The following is a 25429-nucleotide window of genomic DNA, read 5'->3' as shown; positions in this document are numbered from 1 at the left end:
AGAAAAAAAAATAATGACTTTATTTTTTTTTTTTATTTTCAAATAAAAAAATTTTAATTTTTCTCTTATGATTGGGATCAACAAGTGTATTGCAGGTATATTCAACTAATAAGCAATTCTTTGGTCACGCTTCAAAGTTTATTTGCTGTTCAACTTTTGGAATAGTTCCTTTCTCAAGAAGTAAAAAGTCAGAATTCGAACAGAAATGTTCGGCCGAATAAGAACAGCAAGAGGTTCATTCTCTCCAATACTCAAATTCAATTATACAGAATTTATGTTGAAATTTTTTAAACTAGGGAGACATAGATTAGATTTTGGGCCTTGAAAGGCCACACCAAATAAATTAAGTTCAGTGTATAGCTCGGCCGGGTCCAGTTTCACCTTTAGGTCGACCCAATTACGGCGTATACCGTCCCCTGACCCAAAACAGGCCCACTTCCCGACCCAATCTAAGCTGAAACCCTAGAGGGAAGAACAGATTTTTCGGCTTCTCCCCCCTTAAATCACAACAAACTCTTCGTCTCCCTTCGCCGCCGCCGCTCTCCTCTGCTTCGCAAGCTCCAACACCCTAACCCTACAAGCCCCATTCGCGATGGTAACAATTCTCTCTCTCTCTCTCTCTCTCTCTCTCTCGATCGAATCCATGTCTTGGTCTCTAACATATATAAGCTTTGATTCGTGGCTCAGGCGCCGAAGAAGGAAAAGGCTCCTCCTCCGTCCTCAAAGCCGGCGAAATCCGGCGGAGGGAAGCAAAAGAAGAAGGTAATGAGTTAGGGTTAGGGTTTTCTGGGAGGAGGGGGGGTTTTGTCGTTGTTCGATTACGATCCGCTTCTCAATTTTTTCTGGTGTTTTCGGAATTGCAGAAGTGGAGCAAGGGGAAGCAGAAGGAGAAGGTGAACAACGCCGTGCTCTTCGATCAGGCGAACTACGACAAGATGCTCTCCGAGGTCCCCAAGTTCAAGCAGATCACTCCATCCGTGCTCTCTGAGAGATTGAGGGTAAAACACATCTCTACTACTGCTCGATATTTTGTTTGTTTACTCAAATCCCTTCTCAACCGTGATTGTTGTTAGGCGGAGCAAATTTCGATATCTGAATGCTTTGCAATTTAAAGTACTGCTAGTGTTATTTGATCTTGTTTCTATTCTCTTTGTTTGATACTTACAATGTGTTGTTGTCTGGAAATTATTTTTGCTATACGTACGGTGATGTTGTTGTTGTTTTTTTTTTATTGCTTCTCTTTTCTGTGTTACTATATTATTTGTTTTCTATGTTGCAGATCTAGTGGTTATCTCTTTCGTAGGTTTTTGATGCAGTATAATAGATTATATATAGCTCGAAATTATGAAGCAAATGACGAAGAGTCAAACTCTTTATGGCAAATTGTGTGGCCTGACGCATATGCCTTTGATATATCTAAAGACTTTAGGAATTTCACTGTAGTCTCATGTCATGTGTAGGAAGATATATATAATTTTAAGTGTTCTACACTCATGAGCAGCATAACCTTAGGGCTTGCCTGATAACTTTGCATCTTATAGAGCTGATTTCTTGGTTTGATTTCCTTATTTGGCAAGTGTTGGGAAAGCGAGCTAGTAAGATGGTACTTTCAGACCATGGGTAACAACAGCTAAATCGGTGAAGTGAAGGAGATATTTTTCATCTTTCCTTAATTCCCTTATTTGTAAATTTGAAATTTACAATGTCAGATCATAGTGCTCACTTCAATGCAAGTTAAACATAACAAGCTGCAAACATTGTTCCCTGTCTAGCTATCTAGATTGTATTATTGAATAGCTTATCTCTCCAATAATTTAGCAAATATCTGGTGGATGATTTTTAAATATTATTCTATAATGTGGTGGATTCTCCTTTTTTGTAATTACTATCATCACCAATATTGCCGTCATGTTGAACGCATTTTCCTTTCTGGTACTCTTATTCTCTCAATTATATTGTAATGTACACCTGAAAATCATATGTTGAATGAACGAAATGTGTTTACTTCCGGATTTATTGCCTATGGTTAGTATATCTTTTGCTTTTATAGTTGAATGCCGTATTTTTGGTTGTCTCCCATAGCGTGCTTATGTTGTCGAAGTTCTGTTGGATTTACTGAATAACTTTTTTTAATTTCTAATATTATTGCTCTGTGTTCTATTGTTCGGGTTGTTTTTCTACCTAGATTGCTTATATATGCTTCTATCTGTTTTCAGATCAACGGATCCCTTGCCAGGAGGGCAATAAAGGACTTGATGGCAAGGGGCGCTATCAGGATGGTTTCTGCCCATGCCAGCCAGCAGATCTACACTAGAGCTACCAACACCTAAGATGAAAAATTAGATGCTTTCTTAAATCATTTAGGAGTCGTAATCTCTGTTCTCGTATCTTTGCCTCATTTTTGTGTGTTAAGCGACTTTTTGCTTATATGTTGCACTTCTTGCCGCAGAACAAGGCTATTGAAATTTGGATTTGTTCCCTTTTGAGGTTGATTTACTTCAGCTGCTCTTGTGCTATCTATGGTACTCCTGGTTCCTCTGTCCTGAATGGTCTTTGCTCTGTTTCCTGTTGCTGAGTCGACATAAAACTGAAATTGAGAGATGATTGGGTGCCTATTATTGGGATGCCTCCTTTTCGTGAATATTACTGCAAACTGCGATGACTGGAAAACATTTTCTTATTTATAGGGTTCTAACAGTTTTTTTTTAAAAAAATTGTTAGATTATCTAACAAAGATTAGAACGTAACGAACCTCCATGACTAGCATCTACAGTGTACGGTTCTAAACTGCTGAATTTGACATTTCTCTGCTTATGAAAATATTTAGAGCTGACCTAAACTGCAGTTCCAAAATTTTCTGTAAACAAAATAGTTTGTTTGAATTATTATAAGGAAGCTAAATCACACAACATAATCGAGCACAATTCAAATAAAATGGAAGTTAAATCACACGACAGAAGCGAGCACAATTCAATGCCCGTGAAGCGGCCCACCATTCTCTTCGGGCCGGCCCACTTCTGCTACATTACGTTGCCCATGAGCACTTCAGGGGCATTTTCGGAATTCTAAGATCCCTCTCCATCAAAACCCCTGCGCCTAGGGTTTTCCTCCTCGCTATTCAGATTGCTTCTCTGCAAATAAATCTTCTCCTCCTCCTCCTCCTCCTCCTCCTTCGTGCAACCGCTGTAGCTCACCGACACTCACTCATCTCAGGTGAGTACCTTTCCCTTCTATTGTCCTCATTTTGTGTTCGAATCCGGTGGTTGCAGATTAATCTTACCGTTTAATGTTACAATCCTTGTTCGATTGAAACGGAGAGAAAGAAGGGGAGGTACTTGACGCGATCTGGTTGCTGTATTTGATTTTTTTTTTCCTTTCCCTTTTTTAACCACCTTTTCTAGTTAACATAAGCATACGGTGTGATCAGATGACTAGATTTGTCAAAATATCGTCCCTCCAACTTTCCCCAATTTGAAGCTTTATGTGATGTCCTTACATCTTCCTTGCTAGGTCTTCAAATGGCTGCTCCTTTTGCTTTAGAATGAACTACAAAGTTGAATATCGTACCAGTGATAGTAATAGTATAGAACTAAGATGGTTGCTGATTCTTACTCATTTGAAGGATATTTGAAGTTAGTTTCAGAGTTTTGAACTTTACCTTTTTACAAGTCCAATTTATGTGAAACCTTATCATTTTCAACTGATTGGCAAAAACTCATTGATTGTCCAGTTCGTAGTAACTCAACCAGCTTCCGGAATCAGAAACTTCTTTGTGACTTTCACCATGTGTTGAACTTCAATTACAGCGCGCTTTTATTAATTACAAAACTCAACAAAGAAGATATGTTCTGAGAACACGTGTGTGTGTGTGTGTGTGTGTGTGTGTGTGTGTGTGTGTGTGTGTAGAGAGAGAGAGAGAGAGAGAGAGAGAGAGAGAGCAAACGGGCTCTGTTGCCACTCATTTGTTTTCGATGATCGAGTCTTCAAATCGACGATCAATACTGTTTAATATGATTTATATCACTTGAAGTATCTAGAAATGAAATTTCAAATCTTTTTTACATCATTAGCCTAATGATCATAGCGTTTCAAAATTTATAATTTTAACGGTCAATATGAGATGTTCTCATTTAACGGCGTAAAGATATCCAAATCAGTTGAATTTTGATNAAATTTCAAATCTTTTTTACATCATTAGCCTAATGATCAAAGCGTTTCAAAATTTATAATTTTAACGGTCAATATGAGATGTTCTCATTTAACGGCGTAAAGATATCCAAATCAGTTGAATTTTGATTAAAATTTTTTTAAAACTATTTAAAATAAGATCATACTCTTGATCTTGATTAGAAGAGTCCTATCATCATTTTTTAAAGGATATTCATTTTCAACCGTTCATTTTTGTGTCTATTTGATGGACAAGAGAACGATATCGAAAAAGAATGAAATTTGATTTCTAGATGTTTCAAGTGGTATAGATCATGTTCAAATTGTGTCGATCGTCGATTTGGAGGCTTGATCATTGAAAACAAATGGGTGGCAACGGAGCCCTTCCTACCGATAGTATTCCAGTATATATATACTTTCTTTAAAAAGAAAGATTTATAAAGACATGACAGAAAGAGTCAATTTTTAGTTCATGCACTTATGAGGTTCTTAGGGCGTAGATCTTTGTACAGAGTTGTGTTTTTATAATTGTGTTATGAAGTTTATTCCTTATCTTAAATATTTGTTTCCCTCGTAATGTTTCTTTGTAAAAATAGCTATTGTTTCTATTTTATAGAATAAATTCTTGTAAGATGGTACATGAATAGTTATTTGGTGTCATATAATCTTTAAATACTCGTGTTTATTTCCTCTCTTTTACCTTCTGTTATTGCTGTTGTCCTCATTATCCAAGCTAAATTTTCAATAATATGGAGTCCTGGAACGTATTTTGAATTTGAATAGTTTTCACAATATTAAAAATCTATGAAATAGCTAGCAGCTTGGCGTCAACCCTCCGGTAATCCTATTTTTGCACATATTTTAGTCTTCTGATATCCTAGTATGCTTTATTACATCTTTTACAATTCATTTATGCTAATGGAAGTAAAAGTAGAATTCCATGATTTTCGGTCGGTATTTCTCTAATGCCGTTTTCTTTTCTTCGCTTTGCAGGATGTCAATGGAGGAGGATACAACTGTAAGTTCTTTCAACTTGAAACTTTAGAATGCTTATATATTTTAATTGTGAAGGTGCTTCATCCTTAAATCACTTTTGTATTGCTTGAACTATTACTAGAAACTAGTCCTCCATACCTAGAGTTTCATCATAATTTGCTGTAATGCTTATGAGCCTTACCTGAACTATACAACATTTTAAAATGAGTGCTTAAATTTGAAAAGTTTGACTTTGGAATCTACCCTAGCCATTACGTTTGATTTCAAAGAAATACATCAAATTCTATCGGAGAGTAATGGTTTCCTCAAAAATGTTAAAAAATGTTTCATCAGGTAACAAAATATTCATAGTATTAATTACACAACTTCTGCTTGAGTGGTACTTAATATACTATTTTACCGTGTACATTTGTAACAACCTAGTGACTATAGTACTGGAAATGAAGATACTCGAAGGGCCAACTTTAGTTGTAGATGCGTATAAGCTGAACTTTCTGAATAATGTGTCAATCGTTAGTGCAGGCACCTTATGCTAAAATGTATTTAGTCATTGTTTTTTTTTTCCCTAATTGTACTTATCCTAACACACTTTTTCTTACTATTCATAATCCCTTAACATTACCATTTCTTACATCTTATTGATGACAGGTAAAGAAAGAGGAAGAGGAATTCAATACTGGTCCTCTATCAGTTCTAATGATGAGTGTGAAGAATAACACACAGGTAAGAGGCATCACCTTTTCACCAGTCATGTTTATGCAGTTATAGTACAAAAGAATTGTGACACTTTATCTAGCTTGCTTAGAGAATATAATGCTAACAATCTTGCATAGTGAGTAAATGCTTCTTATCAGCCTATGTGAACTCTACTGTGATTGGGAAGAGAATAATAATTGCCCTCTTTCATTTCATGGAATAACCCCTTTTGTGCCACAATTCTAATTTGTGAACTTGTCTCTCTGCTGGATCAGGTGCTCATCAACTGTAGGAACAACAAGAAGTTACTTGGTCGTGTCAGGGCCTTTGATCGTCACTGCAACATGGTTCTTGAGAATGTGAGGGAGATGTGGACTGAGGTATATTCTTCATGCACAGCGACTTCTTTCCTTCCTGTCCTGTCATTTTTTTTTTATCATCTCAACATGTGTGATGATTTTTTTTTTTTTCAGGTACCGAAGACTGGTAAAGGCAAGAAAAAAGCACTTCCTGTGAACAAGGATAGGTTCATCAGTAAGATGTTCCTCCGTGGGGATTCTGTTATAATTGTTCTCAGGAATCCAAAATGAGAGAGGGACTTATCTTTACTCTGTAGTATCTTTTGAGAGAGTTTTGTAAGAAAGGCAATTGAGATTCCCGCTGAGAGCAAATTTATCTCTTTTCGAAAAGATATTTTTGTATGCTATTACTTCGTAGTTTTTAGCGTATGAGGTTTCATCTCACTTCCTAGCAAACTGGAGTGCTTCTCGTACTGATTGTTCTTGTGGGTGGTATGGTTACAGCATGCCTTTATATGCGAAGCCTATGCATTGTGCGGTAAATTCTTGTAAAAAGATGTAGCGAGCTGTATGCAGTATTTCTGCATTTCGCACACTAGTGGAGTGTCACAACTGTTTTAGTTCATTAGCTGTAATATACATACATCATGGTGAATTTGCCAATTATACATACAAAATATGACATGTAAGCATAGTTGCAAAGAGTCTGGGGACTCGGACTCGGACAAACGAAGTACGAAGGGATATGATCGGAAGAAGAAGAACACAAACTAAATTAACGTTGTTTCATATAATTCCAAGTTGGTAGACCACAAACAGCATGGAAGGGTAGACATTAATAAATCAACCCACCGTCACCACCTATTTCAAGATATGTAGTCAAGTAAAAGAACTAAGAGAAGGTGTAGGACTCGGTTATCGTACTACAGCGAATCAAACTGAACAACAAATCGGGCAATGGATCAACCCATTCTCATTGCACTCCCCACACTTAACCATCTTCTTCTCCTCCTCATCCAACACCTTGCAGCTCCCGTTGCAATCCCTGCACATCACAAACCTCACCCCTCCGCACCCTTTGCACCACTCTTTGGCCCTCTCAATCCCCTCCAACATAACCCCCATTTTCCCGTCCTCTTCTAACTTGAGCACCTCCTCCGCTCCGCCGATCAATCTCCCCTTCACAAACAAAACTGGGACTTTCACTTCCCTCGTACCCATCAGCATTCTGAGCTCTTCTCTATATCCCGAATCCATCGAAAGGTCTCGCTCCACAATCCGAACGTCGTGCGATTCGATCGTCGATCTGACGGCATTGCAATCCTCAAAGGTTTTTCTGATCCCTCTCAGTGTTGTCGTGTAGAGAACAACAGAGTTTTCCCCCCCAGGCAGGCACTTCAATTCAAAGGAATTGAGAAGCAAGTTTGATTCTTGTGCTTTTCGACTACCGGGTTCCGAAGCTACCACCTTTTTGATCTGCTCTCCTTCATCGAAAAGGAGGAGCTCCCTTTCCATGGAAGCGAGAAGCTCCGGGTCGAAGAGAGGGCTGAGGCTCCGTCTCGACGAAGAAACCGAAGAATCATTCCCTGACCTGTGAATGCTTACACTCAAAGGAGTACTTGCGCTCAAAGGAGTGCTCCTTTTCGGAATCGTCGAACTGAGCCCCACACATTTCGAATTCTCCGACGAATTCAAGGGTTTCAAGACCCGATTCGAATCGAGATCGGATTTTTCCGAACTCGGCTGGAGTGGGCTGTTGTTGTTCTCCCTCCCCAGCGTCTTCCTCTTCGGCTTCTTCGGCGAAGCCGCGACAATGGCTTTCGCCGGAGACCATAGATGGATCGAAACGTGAGGTTTAGCGGGTTTCTTCTTCTGAGACCAAATGGGCGCCTCTTCCTCGAGATCCTTCATCAGATCCCACGCATTGATGATCTCTGGAGCTGCTTCTTTCGAAACCCTCTTCTTCGATTGGGGAACAACGAAAACATGGGGTGATCTTCTCCATTCCTTCAATGCGCTCTTCTCTTCGTGGCGTTCGAGGTTGAGCAAGCCATAGGTGGTGGAGGTGAGGGAGACGACATGGTTTTCGTTGGTGGGGAACTCGATCTCTCGATCGAAATCCGCGGTGGTGGCAAGTAATTTGGAGGAGATGCAACCCATCGCTGTAAAAATCAAAACTTGGTCTCTTTCTTTTTCTTTCTCTCTCTCTCTCTCTCTCTCTTATCTTCTGTGTAGCACTCTTCCTATTATGGTAGTTTCTTTATACTCTCTATCTCTTTCGCATTTGCTTTTCTTTTTTCTTTTTAAAAAAAGCTTTGGGATCGGGGAAGTTCGCGTTGTGTTTGAAATGCAACGGTCGTGGATTTCGCACTTGTTTTCTAATGAGTTCGTGCAATGATGCTCCCCCAACGGTCCGAAAAACTAGATCTCGGGGATTCCGACTCCACCTTGGGCCTTCTAATGGGCCGTACGGAAGAAGTTCGTAAAGATCTAAGTGGTTCAAAAGTGAGCCCAACTTGAATTTGGCCCAGAACAAATTACAATTTCTGTGATTTTATGGGTCAAGGCCCAAGGAAATATTAGTCTTAGAATATTAATTTGAACTTTACCAGCATAATAATTTTCAACTAACATCTATAGAAATAAGTTTAACACAACTTGATGATGGTTTTTTAATTTTTAAGTAATGAATTATATATAGTGACTCCACTAAGAATAATTTAGGAAGAATAAGTTTTAAAATGACTCCACGACATGGAGATACCAACATGATCAATAAAGACATATTGTGATCTAAAATGGAAGCTTCTTCTCTGGGGCCCGATGTGGACCCATATAGCACTTGAGTCGCCAACACCGACCCTTTTGCGAGTGCTGATGCGTGGCTTGACCCCCTTCTCTTTGTTGACTCATATTGGTTTAAAATGTTCAAAAAAGAAGATTTATAATAATGTTTAATTGATGTGAGTGGGACAAAAAGGCAACCAAGTCCAATCAAGTAAACAATTCATTCTTTCCCAAAATTAAATTTTGATCTAAAATTGTGCAATACGAAACTTCCAGAAGAAAGAGTTTCCAGAAGATGCTTTCAATTTACGACAAACTGCGGAGTACTTTTGCGACCAATTCTAATGCATGGAGCCCTTATGGCCTTACCATTCAGCAATTGAAGTCCCACTTTGTTTGTTTAACCTTTTCATTCCGTTTCATAATTGTGCAGTACCCGGATTGATAACTTTAGAAAATTATAGTGGTTAAAGCATCAACATCCTACAGTAGAAGTTTTGGTGATAATTTTCTCGTCCAAAACAAAGATGTCCTTCCGTGCAAAAATTGACAACCTGTTCCTATGGGAAGCTAGCGGAGCGCTGGAGCAACACAAGAATGGCATTATCTGGACAAGCTAAAACCATTTTCGACCTCTTTTTCACTGCGGGCTGCTGGGAGCTATGGAACGAGCGGAACAGAAGAATTTTCAATAATCGCCTTTGCCAGAGTGAAGTTTTGAGAAGAAGTGTTCTTTGTACGGTGCGACTGTGGAAATCGACAATTCAAACGCTTCAGACGTGACACTGCTGATATTTTCTTCTCCTTTAGTATTGCTTTTCGTTTTTTTTCTCCTATTTCGACCTTGTTTTGTAGGCTGTCATGCACTCTCTATTTGATGCCTACCGTGTTTTTCTTATCTCTCTTGTCTCCTAAAATAGGGTATATCTCTGTTTAATAAAAAAAAATAAAGATGTGCTACAATAGAAGCTTTGATGATTAATTTTTCCGTCCAAAACAAAATGTTTGTGTTGATAACACCTCAATCACGCTATTGATATTTTGAAAGCCGATATTTTTTAAATATTTTGAAAGGTTTAATACTGCGGCACCATAGAACTCCTAAAAATTGAAAGGCATGAACAGCATATCGATCGGACCCAACGCGACTTGGTCTGACCTGTTAGAAAATTGCGTACGGTAAAAATGCAGCGGAAAAAGAAATCAAACAAATTTGATTTTTGAAAACTCTCGAGATCCAATCTCAAAAACCACGCAATTAGGATCCCTCATGTTTAAGATTAAAGAAGAAAAATAAGATCGAATCTTTACTTTTTTCGCGGATAGATATTCTCCTCAATTTGATGATCGTGGAATTCGGTTCTCTTGAAGCCGCACACGCGTCCGGCCTCTATAGGTATCCACACGAGATTCTTGATTTGATCGATGTCCTCACAGGGGTGCTAGCTCCCTTACAAAAGGACGTCTTTCTTGCTAGAAGATGGAAGAGAGAAAAGAGGATAGATGACGGCTAGGATTTTTTAAAAACTCCCGTATATTATATATAGGAATATAGTCCTATTCCTAATAATATAATGACAATTAAGGATAAGTATAAATTTNCTCTCTCTCTCTCTCTCTCTCTTATCTTCTGTGTAGCACTCTTCCTATTATGGTAGTTTTTTTTACTCTCTATCTCTTTCGCATTCGCTTTTTTTTTTTCCTTTTTAAAAAAAGCTTTGGGATCGGGGAAGTTCGCGTTGTGTTTGAAATGCAACGGTCGTGGATTTCGCACTTGTTTTCTAATGAGTTCGTGCAATGATGCTCCCCCAACGGTCCGAAAAACTAGATCTCGGGGATTCCGACTCCACCTTGGGCCTTCTAATGGGCCGTACGGACGAAGTTCGTAAAGGTTTAGTGGGCCAAAAGTGAGCCCAACTTGAATTTGGCCCATAACAAATTACAATTTCTGTGATTTTATGGGTCAAGGCCCAAGGAAATATTAGTTTTAGAATATTAATTTGAACTTTACCAGCATAATAATTTTCAACTAACATCTATAGAAATAAGTTTATTTTTAAGTAATGAATTATATATAGTGACTCCACTAAGAATAATTTAGGAAGAATAAGTTTTAAAATGACTCCACGAGATGGAGATACCAACATGATCAATAAAGGCATATTGTGATCTAAAATGGAAGCTTCTCTGGGGCCCGATGTGGACCCATATAGCACCTGAGTCGCCAACACCGACCCTTTTGCGAGTGCTGATGCGTGGCTTGACCCCCTTCTCTTTGTTGACTTATATTGGTTTAAAATGTTCAAAAAAGAAGATTTATAATAATGTTTAATTGATGTGAGTAGGACAAAGAGGCAACCAAGTCCAATCAAGTAAACAATTCATTCTTTCCCAAAATTAAATTTTGATCTAAAATTGTGCAATACGAAACTTCCAGAAGAAAGAGTTTCCAGAAGATGCTTTCAATTTACGAGAAACTGCGGAGTACTTTTGCGACCAATTCTAATGCATGGAGCCTTTATGGCCTTATCATTCAGCAATTGAAGTCCCACTTTGCTTGTTTAACCTTTCCATTCCGTTTCATAATTGTGCAGTACCCAGATTGATAACTTTAGAAAATTATAGTTGTTAAAGCATCAACATCCTACTATAGAAGTTTTGGTGATAATTTCTTCCTCCAAAACAAAGATGTCCTTCCGTGCAAAAATTGACAACATGTTCCTATGGGAAGCTAGGAAAGCGCTGGAGCAACACAAGAATGGCATTATCTGGACAAGCTAAAACCATTTTCGACCTCTTTTTCACTGCAGGCTGCTGGAAGCTATGGAACGAGCGGGACAGAAGAATTTTCAATAATCGCCTTTGCCAGAGTGAAGTCTTGAAAAGAAGTGTTCTTTGTACGGTGCGACTGTGGAAATCGACACTTCAGACGCTTCAGACATGACACTGCTGCTATTTTCTTTTCCTTTAGTTTTGCTTTTCGTTTTCTTTCTCCTATTTCGACCTTGTTTTGTAGGCTGTCATGCACTCTCTATCTGATGCCTACCGTCTTTTTCTTTTCTCTCTTGTCTCCTAAAATAGGATATACCTATGTTTAATCAAAAAACACAAAGATGTGCTACAATAGAAGCTTTGATGGTTAATTTTTCCGTCCAAAACAAAATGTTTGTGTTGATAACACCTTAATCACGCTATGATGATATTTTGAAAGTTGATATTTTTTAAATATTTTGAAAGGTTTAATACTGCGGTACCATAGAACTCCTAAAAATTGAAAGGCATGAACAGCATATCGATCGGACCCAACGCGACTTGATCCCACCTGACCTAGCATAACTCAATAGTCCAACATGGGTGATCAACTCCTAATTACCATCTTAAAGTTATTGTAGCTGGGTTAGCACGCGCGTAGATGGTTCCGTGGTGTTTGTTTGTGGTTACCGACTTAGAAAAGATGTCGTTTCTAGAAGAGTAGAAAGAATCCATGTATTGTATTTTGTACGGATCTCGGCTGCTGCTGCTTTTTTTTCTGTGGGAAGCTGTGAAGAAACCTTTGTCCTCCTCCCTTCCTTTAAAATCTGCTTTTGACTTTTATAAGCTCCATTGTTTGACCTTCCCTTTGGATTTTAGACTCTGGTAATTTTGTAATTTTTGTTTCCCAAAGAAAAATGGTTTTCAACATTTTTCAAAGTCGCAAGACTCAATCCAAACATGTAAATTTGGTTTTGTGGATTTCTTTTTCTATTTTTAAAGAAAAAAATAGCACGCTACCAGTTTCATTCATTAAATAAGTGAATTAAGTTACACAGAGTGAGACAGCCGAGCCCTTAGAAAATAAAAAGTCAAAAGAAAAAAGAGCAAGAAAGAAGAACCCAATACAAAATAAGAACAAACAACAAAAACGAATGGTGTGCCAAACACCAAGCTCACACAACTCTATAAAAATCGGCCCACTCCTTCACCGGTAGTCCAATACGGTGAGCAGAAGGGATAGCGTCTATTGATAGATTTCGAAAGATAACATTATTTCTTTCACTCCAAATCGTCCACCATGTGGCTGCCACAAGAATTTGGACCTTCGCAGTGTCACCCTGTGACCTCTTCACTGCCAGTGCCTCCCAAGCGGTGTTGACATTCTCTGTGAAGGTGAAAACATGAGAGTCATCAAGGAGTGAAATAAAAAAAAATCTACTAACAACACATCCCATCAACAAGTGATCTACCGTTTCCAAATTATCAGCACAGAAAACACACTTGTTATTTTCTGATCATCCCTTTTAATCAGATTGTCTACGGCAGGTAGTCTTTTTTTTTAAACTAACCAAAGAAAAATTCTGACTCCCAAATGATTGTGTGCAGAATAAAGTTCGGATTCGAACAAAAAATAAGTAGTATTTTTTTTTAAAAAAAAAAACTACACAATGGTGTTGGATCTAATTAATTACTACTTAGAGTGGACCAAATCCTATCCCATCTAGTAGAACTGTAGAAACCCTGTCATGGGAGTGTTTGGGTAGAATCTAATAAATGCTCAGTAATGGTTCGGGATAGGTATGAGTAAACTAAGTCCTAATTAAGTTATTAAGGTGACTAGAGTGGCAATAGGAACAGGATAGGAGACCTATTTGAACATGGCTCTTACAATTAGACCCTAGTGGCCATCCTTTAGAAATAAATAATTAAAGATGCTCTAATATTCCAGCTCCATAAATTTCGAGGCTTTTAAGTGAACGGGACTATTTTACAAATGAAGTTAAATTTGGTATCATAAAAATTTATTAAGTTCTCAAGTTCAAATTCTATTTGATTCACATGTCAAGCTAAATTTATTTTTTAAAAAATAAATGAAACAGATAGCACGATACTATTCTTTCAACAAAAAAAATTCGAATTATAATTAATATATTATTTTTAGATAATAGTAAAAGTATATTTTTAAAAGATTTTGTGCTAATATAATTGTACTTGATTGACCTGGGAGCTGTTGATCTAGGCAACACAGGCAGTATATTTCGCAATTCTCTTTACACGCTATAGAGAAATGTCCGAAGAATTGTAATGAAAAGCCAAAAAAATTATGGATGGGCCCTGCAGAACTGCCCAGTCTACTAGTACCTAATAACTCGTTATGTTTAAATTATTATTTCAAAATTTTTAAGCTTAGTTATTAGTAATAATATGCTAGTTACATATAAGTCTTTTATATTCTTCCAATTTTGACATAAAGATCACTTTCAACTGCTAAACCAGGTTTGATACTAGTTATAACAATCCGATCTTTTAAATAATAATTTATTAGATGTAAACAATCGACCTAAGATATTTAAATTTATTAATTTTTTTAAAGAGAAAGATAACATGCTATTATTTATTTATTTTTTAAAAAAATAAATTGAGCCAGAAATATAAATCCACTAAGATTTAAATTTGAGATTTCGAATACTAATTATCTAATTTTTTGCCATTTGTGCTAAGAATGGTCCGTGCGTAAATTCAATTGTTAGTTACAGTACATCTTTCGTATATTAACTTCTCATATTTTTCAGATAAGTAATGCTTCAATACATCATATAAATCTTGACCATTTATTTTTCTTAATAGATGGTTTAGATTTAATATGACTCTAGAGATGACCTACTATTGAAGCATAGACACAATTCACCAGGTACCTATTTAAAGAGTATTTTGGTCTTTGTAAAATTTTTGGGTCTACAAAACCAGTTTTATCCAACTAAAAATACTGTGACCTTTTCAAATGCCTACAACAATAGTTGGATTTCAAATTACAACCAAATTGTAAATTTAAATTCAACATTTAAAACTTAATTATAAATCAAATTCAATTTTTTTAAATATAAAACACAAATTTAAAATAAAACTTTCAGTTTCAATTCAAAATTTTAATTTAAATCAAAAATTAAAATTTGGCTTTAAGATTAAAAGTTCAATTTAGATTCAAATTTAAAAGTTTAATATAAATTTCAAAATTAAAATTTTACATTACAATACCAACTTCAAAAATTAAATTTAAATTCAATAATTTTTTAAGCTAAATACTTAACAAATTAAGTATTATCTAATTTGGTAAGTTACCAAAGTAAATCAGATTTTTAATATTTATAGGATGCTGACAAATTTGGTATATATTATTTATTTTTTTTCAATATTGTCATATTGACTATTCAAATTGGTAACCTATTCAACAGATTACTTTATATAAAATTTAATTATATATTTTATTAATTAAGAATTAAATTTTAACATTTATGATGTATGGAAACATTTCTCTTTTCATATTATCTGATACGGGGATCTGGATCTCAAACCGTTCATTCGGTGGGAATCTCGATGACTATGAGACGACCCATAGCCCGGCTATCTCATGAATGCGTCCCATATATATATTTTTTCTTTTGCATTCAAATATATAATGTTCCCTGCGGTATGGGCACGTGCTACGATCTACCGAATTACCGAGATTATTATCGTCCATATTTTTATTTTTTTATTAAATAATAACCGATGGTATGGAAAAAAAGTGGGCCCCACTTGTGGAGAGTCCAACGTCGGAAAATTAAGATAGTACAAAAATTCTAAATTCCGACGTCAATCTCGAGATTGTACACGCCACCCACCCCGTCTGATTATCGAGTTCGTCAACATGATTGACTTCTTCTTAAAGAAACGAAATTGAAAGTAAATTTTGTGACTAGCAAATTCAATAGTTTAAATAAGCCTTCTGAACTATTAATGCTAAAAAATAAGACTACACTAATTAGTGCGATAGTGGAATGTAAATTAATTTATCCTCGTTTTTTGAATGTCTAAATAGTATTATTTTTTTGTATTATTCTCTATTTGAATTCTTATAAGAAGCGTAATATACAACATAATGAGTGATTTTTTTAGAATTTTGGAATCACCTCANTCATTTTATAACCTAATCTTAACGTCCGTTAGAAAAAAGGGTATTCATGATAATTTTCTACATTTGAAGGGATATATATGATATTTTTAATTTTATAGGGGTATTTACGATATTTAGATATTTAAGAGGGGTAGTGGTGAAATTGCCCTATATTCTATATATTTTTTCTTTTGCATTCAAATATATACTGTTCTCTGCGGTATGGGCACGTGCTACGAGCCTACGATCTACCGAATTACCGTGATTATTATCGTCCATATTATTATTTTTTTATTAAATAATAACCGATGGTATGGAAAAAAAGTGGGCCCCACTTGTGGAGAGTTCCCACGTCGGGAAATCAAGATAGTACAAAAATTCTAAATTCCGACGTCAATTTCGAGATTGTACACGCCACCCACCCCGTCTGATTATCGAGTTCGTCAACACGATTGACTTCTTCTTAGAGAAACGAAATTGAAAGTAAATTTTGTGACTAGCAAATTCAATAGTTTAAATAAGCCTTCTGAACTATTAATGCTAAAAAATAAGACCACACTAATTAGTGCGACAGTGGAATGTAAATTAATTTATCCTCGTTTTTGAATATCTAAATAGTATTATTTTTTTGTATTATTCTCTATTTGAATTCTTATCAAAAGCGTAATATACAACATAATGAGTGATTTTTTTAGAATTTTGGAATCAGCCTCACTCAAACTTTAATCATCTTATTTTATTGAAATTGATTTATTGAATGGGTTTAAGATAAATCTAACTTCTCCTAACTTCTGCTTAGGAATAATTAAGTCTTCTTTCTCAGAATTAAACTATCTAATTTAATTATGAATTTTGGATTAAATTGATTGTTAAAACAACAGGGTAATGCAAAGCACATTTTTGTTAACGTGATAAATAAAGGAGATGCGATGAATTAACATAGTTGATATAATTAGAAAAGCAAATACAATTTAGGGATCATGTGGATCGTACGTACGTCCTAATTAATTAATTGGATGATAAAAGGAAAAAAAATAGTATTTTTGTTGTGAATAGTTAGTCTTTTGTGTGTGTGTGTGGTAAGTAGTTACGATGTTGCAATTCCCTCGCAAGCCAATTCAATTTGGGCTATGCATTGATTGGATGGTCGCGTGCGCCCACCCTCTGCGAAGTAGACCTTTTACGCAAATACATACACCTGCGTGATACGACCTCGCCCCACTCTATTACTTACTATCCGTGTGAAACTGAGAAACCCAATCGCATATCCAATTCCACCTTATGTGATTATGTCCTCCCCCCCTCCTCTTTTCTTCCTTGTATAAAAACTACCTTCCCTTGTTCCCACGTCTCCTTTGCCCCCTTTTCTCTCTCTTTTCTCTTCTCTCTCTCTCTCTCTCTCTCTCCGTGTTTCTCGTGTGAGATGCCACAGGTCGACCTCGAAACCCTAGTTTGCGGCGGCGGCGGCAGCGACGGCAAGGTGTCCTGCGAAACCCTAATCGGCGGCGGAGGCGGAGAGGAGACGGCGGCGGCGGCGGCGGCGGCGGAGGACCTGGACCTCCCGGCGGAGTCGTATAGGCTGCGGATCGGGGAGGATGTCGATTGGACGGATGTGAGCGCCGTGTACGATCGGGACGACTCCACGAAGGGGAACACGAACCCTAAGTCGCAGCAGCACCAGCTGGCGAACCCTAGCAAGGCGAGGTCCAATTCGCAGCGGTTCTCGGGGAATCTGAAGGCGAAGGCGCCCCCGATCATCGGCCTCCCGGGGAAGATCCAGCACTCGAGCTACCTCGGGAGCAGCGCGCGGCGCCCCGCCGCGGTGAGGATCTTCCCGAAGAAGGCGAGGACGGGGGCCGGGGGGAGGAAGCCCGCGGTGCCGGAGTCCGAGCCCGCCTCGCCTAAGGTCTCGTGCATCGGGAAGGTGCTCTCCGAGAGGGAGAGGGACCGGCGCAGGCGGAGGCGCCGGGGATCGGCGGAGGAAATGGAGGAGGACGACGAGGGGCGGAGCGGCTGCTGGGGAGGCTTGGTGGCGGCGCTCCGCTGCGCCGCCCGGTGCGGCGGCGGAGGCGGCCACGGCGGGGATACGGCGGAGGACTCCGCGCCGTCGCCGTCGAGAGACTCTACGGCGAACCTGGGGAGGGTTGCGGCGCCGGAGGAGGCGGCGCCGCCGCAGGGGCCGCCGGGGCTGGGAGGGATGCAGCGGTTCTCGTCGGGGAGGAGGGAGGCGTCGTGGGGAGGGGACTTGGGCGTGGAGGGCGACGGACGCGTGGCGTTCTCGGCGCCGTTGGATCAGGAGGAGGCAGCGACCCGGCGGAGGTCGGTGGGGTCCATTGAAGATGCTCAGCACGATTCGGATTGAGGGGGGAGTGGGGGATCGTCCTTTGTTTGAACGAACTGCTTTTGTACCTGCGTATCCTAAAAAGTGTCTTTTCTTTTCTTTTTCTTTTTNTTTTTTTTTTTTTTTTTTTTTTGTTTCCGCTGCTCTTTTCAATTCTCTTTCACCTATATTTTGTTTCCTTTATTTTACTTCTCATTGAAGGGCTTGTAAGTACCACTAGAATTAGATTGGATTGGATTGAATTTTTCTGTTTTTCGTTTTCCTTTTTTGTACTTTTAATCCTTCTATGTACAGTTTTTTGGAGTGCAATGAAACTATTTGAGTTTATATGGATTCCGGGGGCATATTAAATGGCTTGATTCAATTATTTTTCATGGACGGTCCTTAACGCGCAAGTGGCAAAAATATTTGGTAGTTGATACTCGAGACCCAAGTTTAAATTCTAGTTGTTTCACATTTCCAGTTAAGTTTATTTTTAAATAAAATAAACGAATCAGATAGCATGCTATCTTTCTCTTAAAAATAAAAATTCAATTATTTTATGTGCCTTCATGTTTTTCTAACAAAATGGTTTCAATAACAAATATTCGCTTGTCGTTCCAATAAGTTAGTTCACAATCGTGCATTGTAATCAATTGGAAGAATAAGTTAGTTCACAATGTGGCAGGCAAGAAGTTAAACTAAAAGGAATCAATAAGTTAGTTGTTCACAATCGTGCATCGTAATCAAATGGAAGAATTTTCTGTATCTCTCCCGAGATTCAAATAGCTTTATTCAAATTATATTTTGTCAAACTATATATTAGAACCTGTGAAATGAATGATCGAAACAGCAATACTGTTGAAAATGTGATCATATTTTTAACATATGACTTGTTAGGGGCAGTTGGATATATTAAGCCTCTTTGTCCATTGATGGACGAAAATAAGTTCATTTCAAAATTTCAATTGGAAACTAAATTTCCCTTGACAAGTTAGGTGCAAATTTGTAATCTGAGCTCGGGTCTTAATCAGTAATGTTAGTGATATATATACATATTTGTTAACAATTGAACAATTTGGGTCCATAGCTCAGTGGTAGAGCATTTGACTGCAGATCAAGAGGTCACCGGTTCGAACCCGGTTGGGCCCTTTAAAGTTTAAATGTTATAATTCTTTTTAAACAAACTTTAACTCATTGGTTTGAACCCCGTTGGGCCTTTTTGCTTTTTTGTCCCAAGAGATGAACAAATAAATTCTAATTCACACCAAAAAATCCTTGAAATCAGGAAACACCAATTCATAGCAAGTGAAAGATTACACCACACAACACTCACAAATCTCAAACCCATGATGGTGATCAGATGATCACTCACATTATGCCTCAAATTACGACGCTGCTTTACAGGACTAATGTGACTTGCTACCGTAGTACCGGGCCTCGTCGAAGAACTCCACTGTCCTTCCGTTCAGCGGCTGTGTCGGCCTCGAGTTGTTCTTGTACTCCGCGGGCAAGGGAGCTGTAATTAAATTTGCTTGCTCCTTGGTCAATTCTCTCACCTGTAAAAGGATCACACAATTATAGGAGAAAAGAACAAATTTTACAGGATCACACAATTGTAGGAGAAAAGAACAAATTTACGATCTCTGATGATTCCGCCTTACATGATTGAGTTAGAGAAAACTTTTGGATAGGTACCTCTACATTTGAATTGAACTATTTATCATCAAAAAGCTGGAGAGAGAGAGAGAGAGAGAGAGAGAGAGAGAGAGAAAGTTATTGCTATTTATTCTGAAACAACTGGGACATTTTCTGGAAGGTGTGGATTCTGCTCTTAGTGTGGTCTTTAACTAGAGTGTATGGAAACATATATAGGTTTAGTGGAATAGGACGGTATGTGATATATTCCTACATTAAAGTGCACTAATTTAATCTCTCAAGCTTGTTATATGTACCAATTAAATCCTTCGTTGGGTCTACAGTCTAAGAAAATGCCACATTAGCACTATCACTAGATTCCATTGCTAAAACTGAAAATTTCACGACGGAATTGAAACTGCGATCAAACTCTAGGAACGAAATTGAAATAGATCAAGGTTCAAGGATGAAATGGAAATCACGGACAAACTGCGGGGACCGACATTTTGCATCGGAAACTCTTGGGGACCAAATTGAAATTCAGGTCAAACTTTTATTAAAGGACTAAATCCATGCTAATCCTACAAAATATATACCTTGCCAAGGACGTTCCAGATGACATTTTCAGTGCAAGGAGGCGTGGTGAGGGACCCAATATATCTGAAGTACTTGCGGGAGCGGCGCTTGAAACTCTTTGTCCGTGGTCCGCCGACCGAAACTTGGGCCTCTTCATCTTCCGAGCAGGAGACTTGAGCCAACTCGGCCAATTTGTCCTTTAACTGCGCTCCGCAAACAAATCAAGCTTGTTTAAGAACAAAATACAAAAGCACCGTTACGAGAGTAAGTGTTGTTCATGAAGTATTAAAATCAGTATTCTCTTGTTGCTCAGTACAATCAATTGTTTCTCAAAGTTCACCNCAGAAGATCCCAGAATTTTTTTTAAAAAAAAAAAAAAACAAAGAGAGTTATCTGCAAAATACAGAACAAATTTACCAGGATTACGAATATTCGCATCATTCAATGAGAGAAGAAGATCGAATTTGAGGAACAAACCCCGACGTTGAAGCCGTTATTAATGAGAGTGGCATTTGTGGCGACGTAATCCCTGAGCAGAGATCCTAACTTTGCGTTGTAAACCGCATCATCCTTCACGATGTTGATCGGAGACTGGTTGCTTCCCTTGGTGCATAGCGAGAACTCGGGGCTCAAGCTTCCCCAGTTCTTCGGGCCGGTGGATCCATCATTATATCCAAATCTCACAAAATCTGTCATATAAAAATGAAAACAAAAATGAAATGATAACATGGTAACATCAAATGCTTTGTTTTCTTCTTCTTCTTCTTCTTCTTCTTCCCATATGTAGCTTTTTTTAGAGTAGAGAAAGATAATTACAAAAACAAATCAAAGTGACAAAGTGTTGTACATATATGCATATATATATATATATACCATGTGCACTAGAGAAGGCAACAAGAAAGGATGATGCGAGCAGGGCAAAGATGGCATTGTGGATAGCCATTGCCATCTCTGTTTCCTTCCTCTCCTCTGTGTTGTGTACTTTTAACTATTGTCTTAGGTGAGGAGGTGGGCTTAATATATATATTCGAATACAAGCTATATTTGCATAGCAACAAGAAAGGGGTTAGTTTTAGACCAAGCTAAAAATAAGATTAAAAGTTTGCAAAAGGAAGGTTGAAGCTTGTGGTAGTTGTTTCCCCGCCAACCTCCTCCCCACCCTTTCCCGCAGCTAAATATAGAAAGATGGTTAAGCTAAAGATAGCTCTACCTATTGATCACGGTGATGACGTAAAATCACGATCACAATCATCAGCGGAAAAGCATGTATGTAATAACTACACGAGATCTTAGTCCTCCAAATTAAAGAAAAGTCATATGTTATTTTTTTTTTCTTTTTCTTTTTTTTTTTTTCTTTTTTTTTTTGAGAGAGAGAGAGAGGTAGGTAGCACGCTATCCGCTTCGTTTATTTCATTTAGAAATAAGCTTAGCTAGAAATGTGAATCAACTAGGATTCGAACTTGAGTCTCGGGTGCCAACCACCAAGCCCTTTGCCACTTGCCTTATAAATTTCTAGGGCAAGTGGCAAAGGGCGACCCAAGTTCGAATCCTAGTTGATTCACATTTCCAGCTAAACTTATTTCTAAATGAAATAAACAAAATGGGTAGCGTGCTACCTATCTCTCAAAAAAAAAAAAAACTACCCACTATTTTTTTATTATTCTTAAACTATATATATATATATATACATTTATACACAAAAAAACAAAGGGACAATGGGAGATTGGACAGGTCCACGTAAAGATTCTAATCCTATTAGGCTTAGCCCATTTTGGTTAAACGACATTTTGATAAGTTGGTATATAGACCAAGCCTGATGTGAATAGGCAGGGCCCAGATATTGATCCAAGCCAGACCTAACCCAGAGGAGTTTGCTCCACTTTTAGGCCCGAGTAATTCCGTTCAAATTGGCTTTAGGTCGTACGGAAAAATTCCTACCCAAATGTATGCTAGAGATTGGAACGAGCCTGATGAACCCGACCAGGCGCATTAGGCTCAAATGTTGGGAATCGTATCAGATGGATCGGGTCGAATTTGCTCGGGCCCATGTTAGGATTAGAAGAGCTCCGTACAATAGATGTTTGTCCAACAACACCAATTGCAACGAGGACAAGTTGTAGTAGTAGGTGGCCATTTCTCTTTCCTGCGCAAGATCAACTGTAACCCTCGACAGCTCCACAGAGAGAGAGAGAGAGAGAGAGAGAGAGAGAGAGAGAGAGAGAGAGCACTCATTGCTGTAACAGCCTGTAACGCATTTTACCTCCTCAACGCGTTTCTGATAGAGCGGATCATAGCAGCGTCCGGGAATTAGGGAAGTCGATGGATATGAATATCCGAAATTTTATTCGAATCCGAATTCGAATAAAATGGATATATCCGACGGATATAGAAATTAATTCGGATATGGATATAAAAAATAGAAACCCGACGGATATGGATTCGGATATAGATTTTGATTGTACCCGATCTGAACCCGACCCGAACCCAAATTTATTTTGTATTTTATATATATATATATATATATATATATATATATATATATNATCCGAACCCGAATCCGAATAAAACAGATATATTCGATGCTAAATGGATATGGATTTGAATATGGATATCAAAAATAGAAACCCAACGGATATGGATTCGTATATGGATTTTGATGGTACCAGACTAGAACCCGAGCCCGAATTTATTTTTTATTTTATATATATATATATATATATTTGATATTACATTTGAATTTGTATTTTAAAATTTTAGATTTAATATAATATATTTTGAAATATTGAAAAAAGAAATAAGTGTTTCGGGTTCAAATTTTCGGGTTCGGATTCGGGTTTCGAATTTTTGGTCAGGTTCGGGTTTGGATATGGATTTTTAAAATCCGTCGGGTTTGGATTCGGGTTCGGGTCTCGGGTTTGGAGTCGGGTTCGGGTTCGGGTTCGGATTTTTAAAAATCCGCCTCGAATCCGACCTGTTGACATCTCTACCGGGAATGTTTGTTTCTTTTTTATTTAGAAAAAGTTAATTAGCCAGTTATTTACCATGTTAATTTTAAAAACAAATTCAATAAAATGTGTCAAGCAATTAACTTCAAAATTAAAATTGTAGTGAATTGTCACTAAATCTGTAGCCAACTACGTTAAGTACTGTCAGTTTATTACGAAAGATGTCAGATATCTTTGCACTAAAAAATTTGTCGTCCATGAAATAAATAAATAAATAAATAAATAGCAGTGAATTGTCATGTATACACACTACTTTCTCAAAAATGATTATTAAATGGATTTAGTTATTATAAAGAAGAGGAAAGAGGAAGAGCATGCATATTTTCTTGTGCTTAATTCGCTGCAGAAATCGAGGCTATCATTCACTGCTTTGTTTTAAATTCATCTCTTTTGCTCGCAAAAATATTTCGGCCTGCGCCGCCCCCACTAAGGCGGAAAGCACTGCTAAGCAAGTCGCGGCAAGTCGCCGCGTCGGCGGATCATGGCCCACTATATATGGTCCATAGCCTTTTTTTTTCTATTTTATTGGGAAAAAGAGATCCCTACGATGAACCATTCATTATCATTAGTATAATAATTACTGTACAAATATGTACATTGAAGGCTAAGTTTCCTATTAAAAAGAAAAAAAAAAAGGGTCGACAATAATAAAGTGAGCCGCAAAGAGCACAGCTATATTAATTATTTTTTACTTCAATACATTGAATAAATTATCTCTAGTGGACACGGGGAAAGCAGTGAAAGGTATCTTAGTGGGGTGTGGAACGAGAAGAGAGCCTCCACACTTTTTATGCCCGCTACAATAAGCAATATCGATTGCGTTAGCGTGACGTAAATGAACTCGTCACTGTATCTGATATCTCCTCACGGTTCGATCAACTTCTTTAATCAGAAAGAAGAAGTGCGATTCTTAATTAGTTTGGAGTTACCAACACCAACATGCATTTGATCTTCTACCTGTAGACAATTAATTTTGTATATTTTGTAAGTAGAGATATCATAAATGTCTACTTCATGCATGCCTTGTATGTCCATAATTAATAAGTTGATCACTCCACATTAACAAGAGAGTGCCAGAAGAAATATATATATAAAAGCTGCTAACTTTTTTTAATCAAATTAATTCATGCATAAAAACATAATTAATTTTACAAAGAATAACAATTATAGTAGTACCCACCGTCCCTAGAGCAAGTTGCAAAGGGTTTGGTGGTTGGTATCCGAGACCCAAGTTCGAATCCTAGTTGATTCACATTTCTAGCTAAGTTTATTTCTAAATAAAATAAACGAAGCGAGTAGCATGCTATCTATCTCTCTCAAAAAAAAAAAACAATTATAGTAGTACTATATTCAAACATGTATATAACTAAATTTTTTAGTTAAGCGAGTTTTTAATTATAGATATATCACATTCCGATCGAGCACGTGTTATTCGACTATATTTTCGTAACATATTCATGCTTGCTTTTTTCGCGTTCTTGTAGTAGTCAAATTCTTTTCTCCCACTTGATCAGCCTTTTATTATAGGATTAAGAAGTTTGAAGCAGTCCAAAAAGAAAGAAAGAAATAAATAAAAAAAAAGATAAAAAGGAAAATATTCAATGAACGGTGAATATTTGGTATTAAAAAAGAAAAAAAAAAAACAATGAGATCGTTTTCGGACCCCACTAACGAGGTGCATGCGTGCTGAGCCGGTTGACGACACGATCCCACCACAAAGCTTAAAGTTCGCCCCGAAGCAGGCATTGCTTCTTGTGGGCCACGTCTCTCTCGCGCAACCGCCCTAACCCGTTTAATTAGCCCCTTCGACTTTCCCATATTCTCAAATTTGCCATTATTCCTAGTACTGTATATTTTGAATAATGAGTTGAGCTGTTGTACTATCTTGGATAGTATTTGCTGTTAACTTTTTTACCTCTTAAATTTACAATTTTATTATTACTATTAATAATAAAATTAATAGTAGTTCTCGGTTAGGGAATAGGACTAGAAATAGGCCCTTATCCCTCGTTTATATCCAAACGCTAATTTTTTATTC

At 37.6% G+C, this 25429-nt stretch overlaps 5 protein-coding genes and 1 non-coding gene across 6 annotated transcripts; 4 read left to right on the top strand and 2 right to left on the bottom strand.

The window, feature by feature from the left end:
- On the top strand, positions 439–2542 carry LOC109722951 (40S ribosomal protein S25-like). Its single transcript, XM_020251128.1, has 4 exons — positions 439–595; positions 688–762; positions 864–998; positions 2217–2542. Exons 1-4 carry the CDS (start codon positions 593–595, stop codon positions 2328–2330), a joined length of 327 nt encoding a protein of 108 aa, XP_020106717.1. The 5' UTR covers positions 439–592; the 3' UTR covers positions 2331–2542.
- On the top strand, positions 3096–6631 carry LOC109722952 (small nuclear ribonucleoprotein Sm D2-like). The gene is made up of 5 exons (XM_020251129.1): positions 3096–3213; positions 5161–5185; positions 5812–5886; positions 6135–6239; positions 6333–6631. Exons 2-5 carry the CDS (start codon positions 5162–5164, stop codon positions 6447–6449), a joined length of 321 nt encoding a protein of 106 aa, XP_020106718.1. The 5' UTR covers positions 3096–3213; position 5161; the 3' UTR covers positions 6450–6631.
- Positions 6646–8438, bottom strand: LOC109722949. Its single transcript, XM_020251126.1, has one exon. The coding sequence runs from the start codon at positions 8316–8318 to the stop codon at positions 7092–7094; it is 1227 nt and encodes a 408-aa protein (XP_020106715.1). The 5' UTR covers positions 8319–8438; the 3' UTR covers positions 6646–7091.
- On the top strand, positions 17100–18297 carry LOC109722772. The gene has a single exon (XM_020250906.1). The coding sequence runs from the start codon at positions 17276–17278 to the stop codon at positions 18212–18214; it is 939 nt and encodes a 312-aa protein (XP_020106495.1). The 5' UTR covers positions 17100–17275; the 3' UTR covers positions 18215–18297.
- Positions 19253–19324, top strand: TRNAC-GCA. The gene has a single exon. It is a non-coding gene; the product is annotated as a tRNA-Cys (tRNA).
- LOC109723292 (alpha carbonic anhydrase 1, chloroplastic-like) lies at positions 19434–21414 on the bottom strand. The gene is made up of 4 exons (XM_020251617.1): positions 21260–21414; positions 20837–21075; positions 20407–20601; positions 19434–19731 (listed from the first exon to the last, which is right to left on the bottom strand). Exons 1-4 carry the CDS (start codon positions 21333–21335, stop codon positions 19582–19584), a joined length of 660 nt encoding a protein of 219 aa, XP_020107206.1. The 5' UTR covers positions 21336–21414; the 3' UTR covers positions 19434–19581.

Source organism: Ananas comosus, linkage group 17 (assembly GCF_001540865.1).
Source record: "Ananas comosus cultivar F153 linkage group 17, ASM154086v1, whole genome shotgun sequence".
Taxonomy (NCBI): Eukaryota; Viridiplantae; Streptophyta; class Magnoliopsida; order Poales; family Bromeliaceae; genus Ananas; species Ananas comosus.
This window is presented reverse-complemented; position numbering and strand designations above follow the sequence as displayed.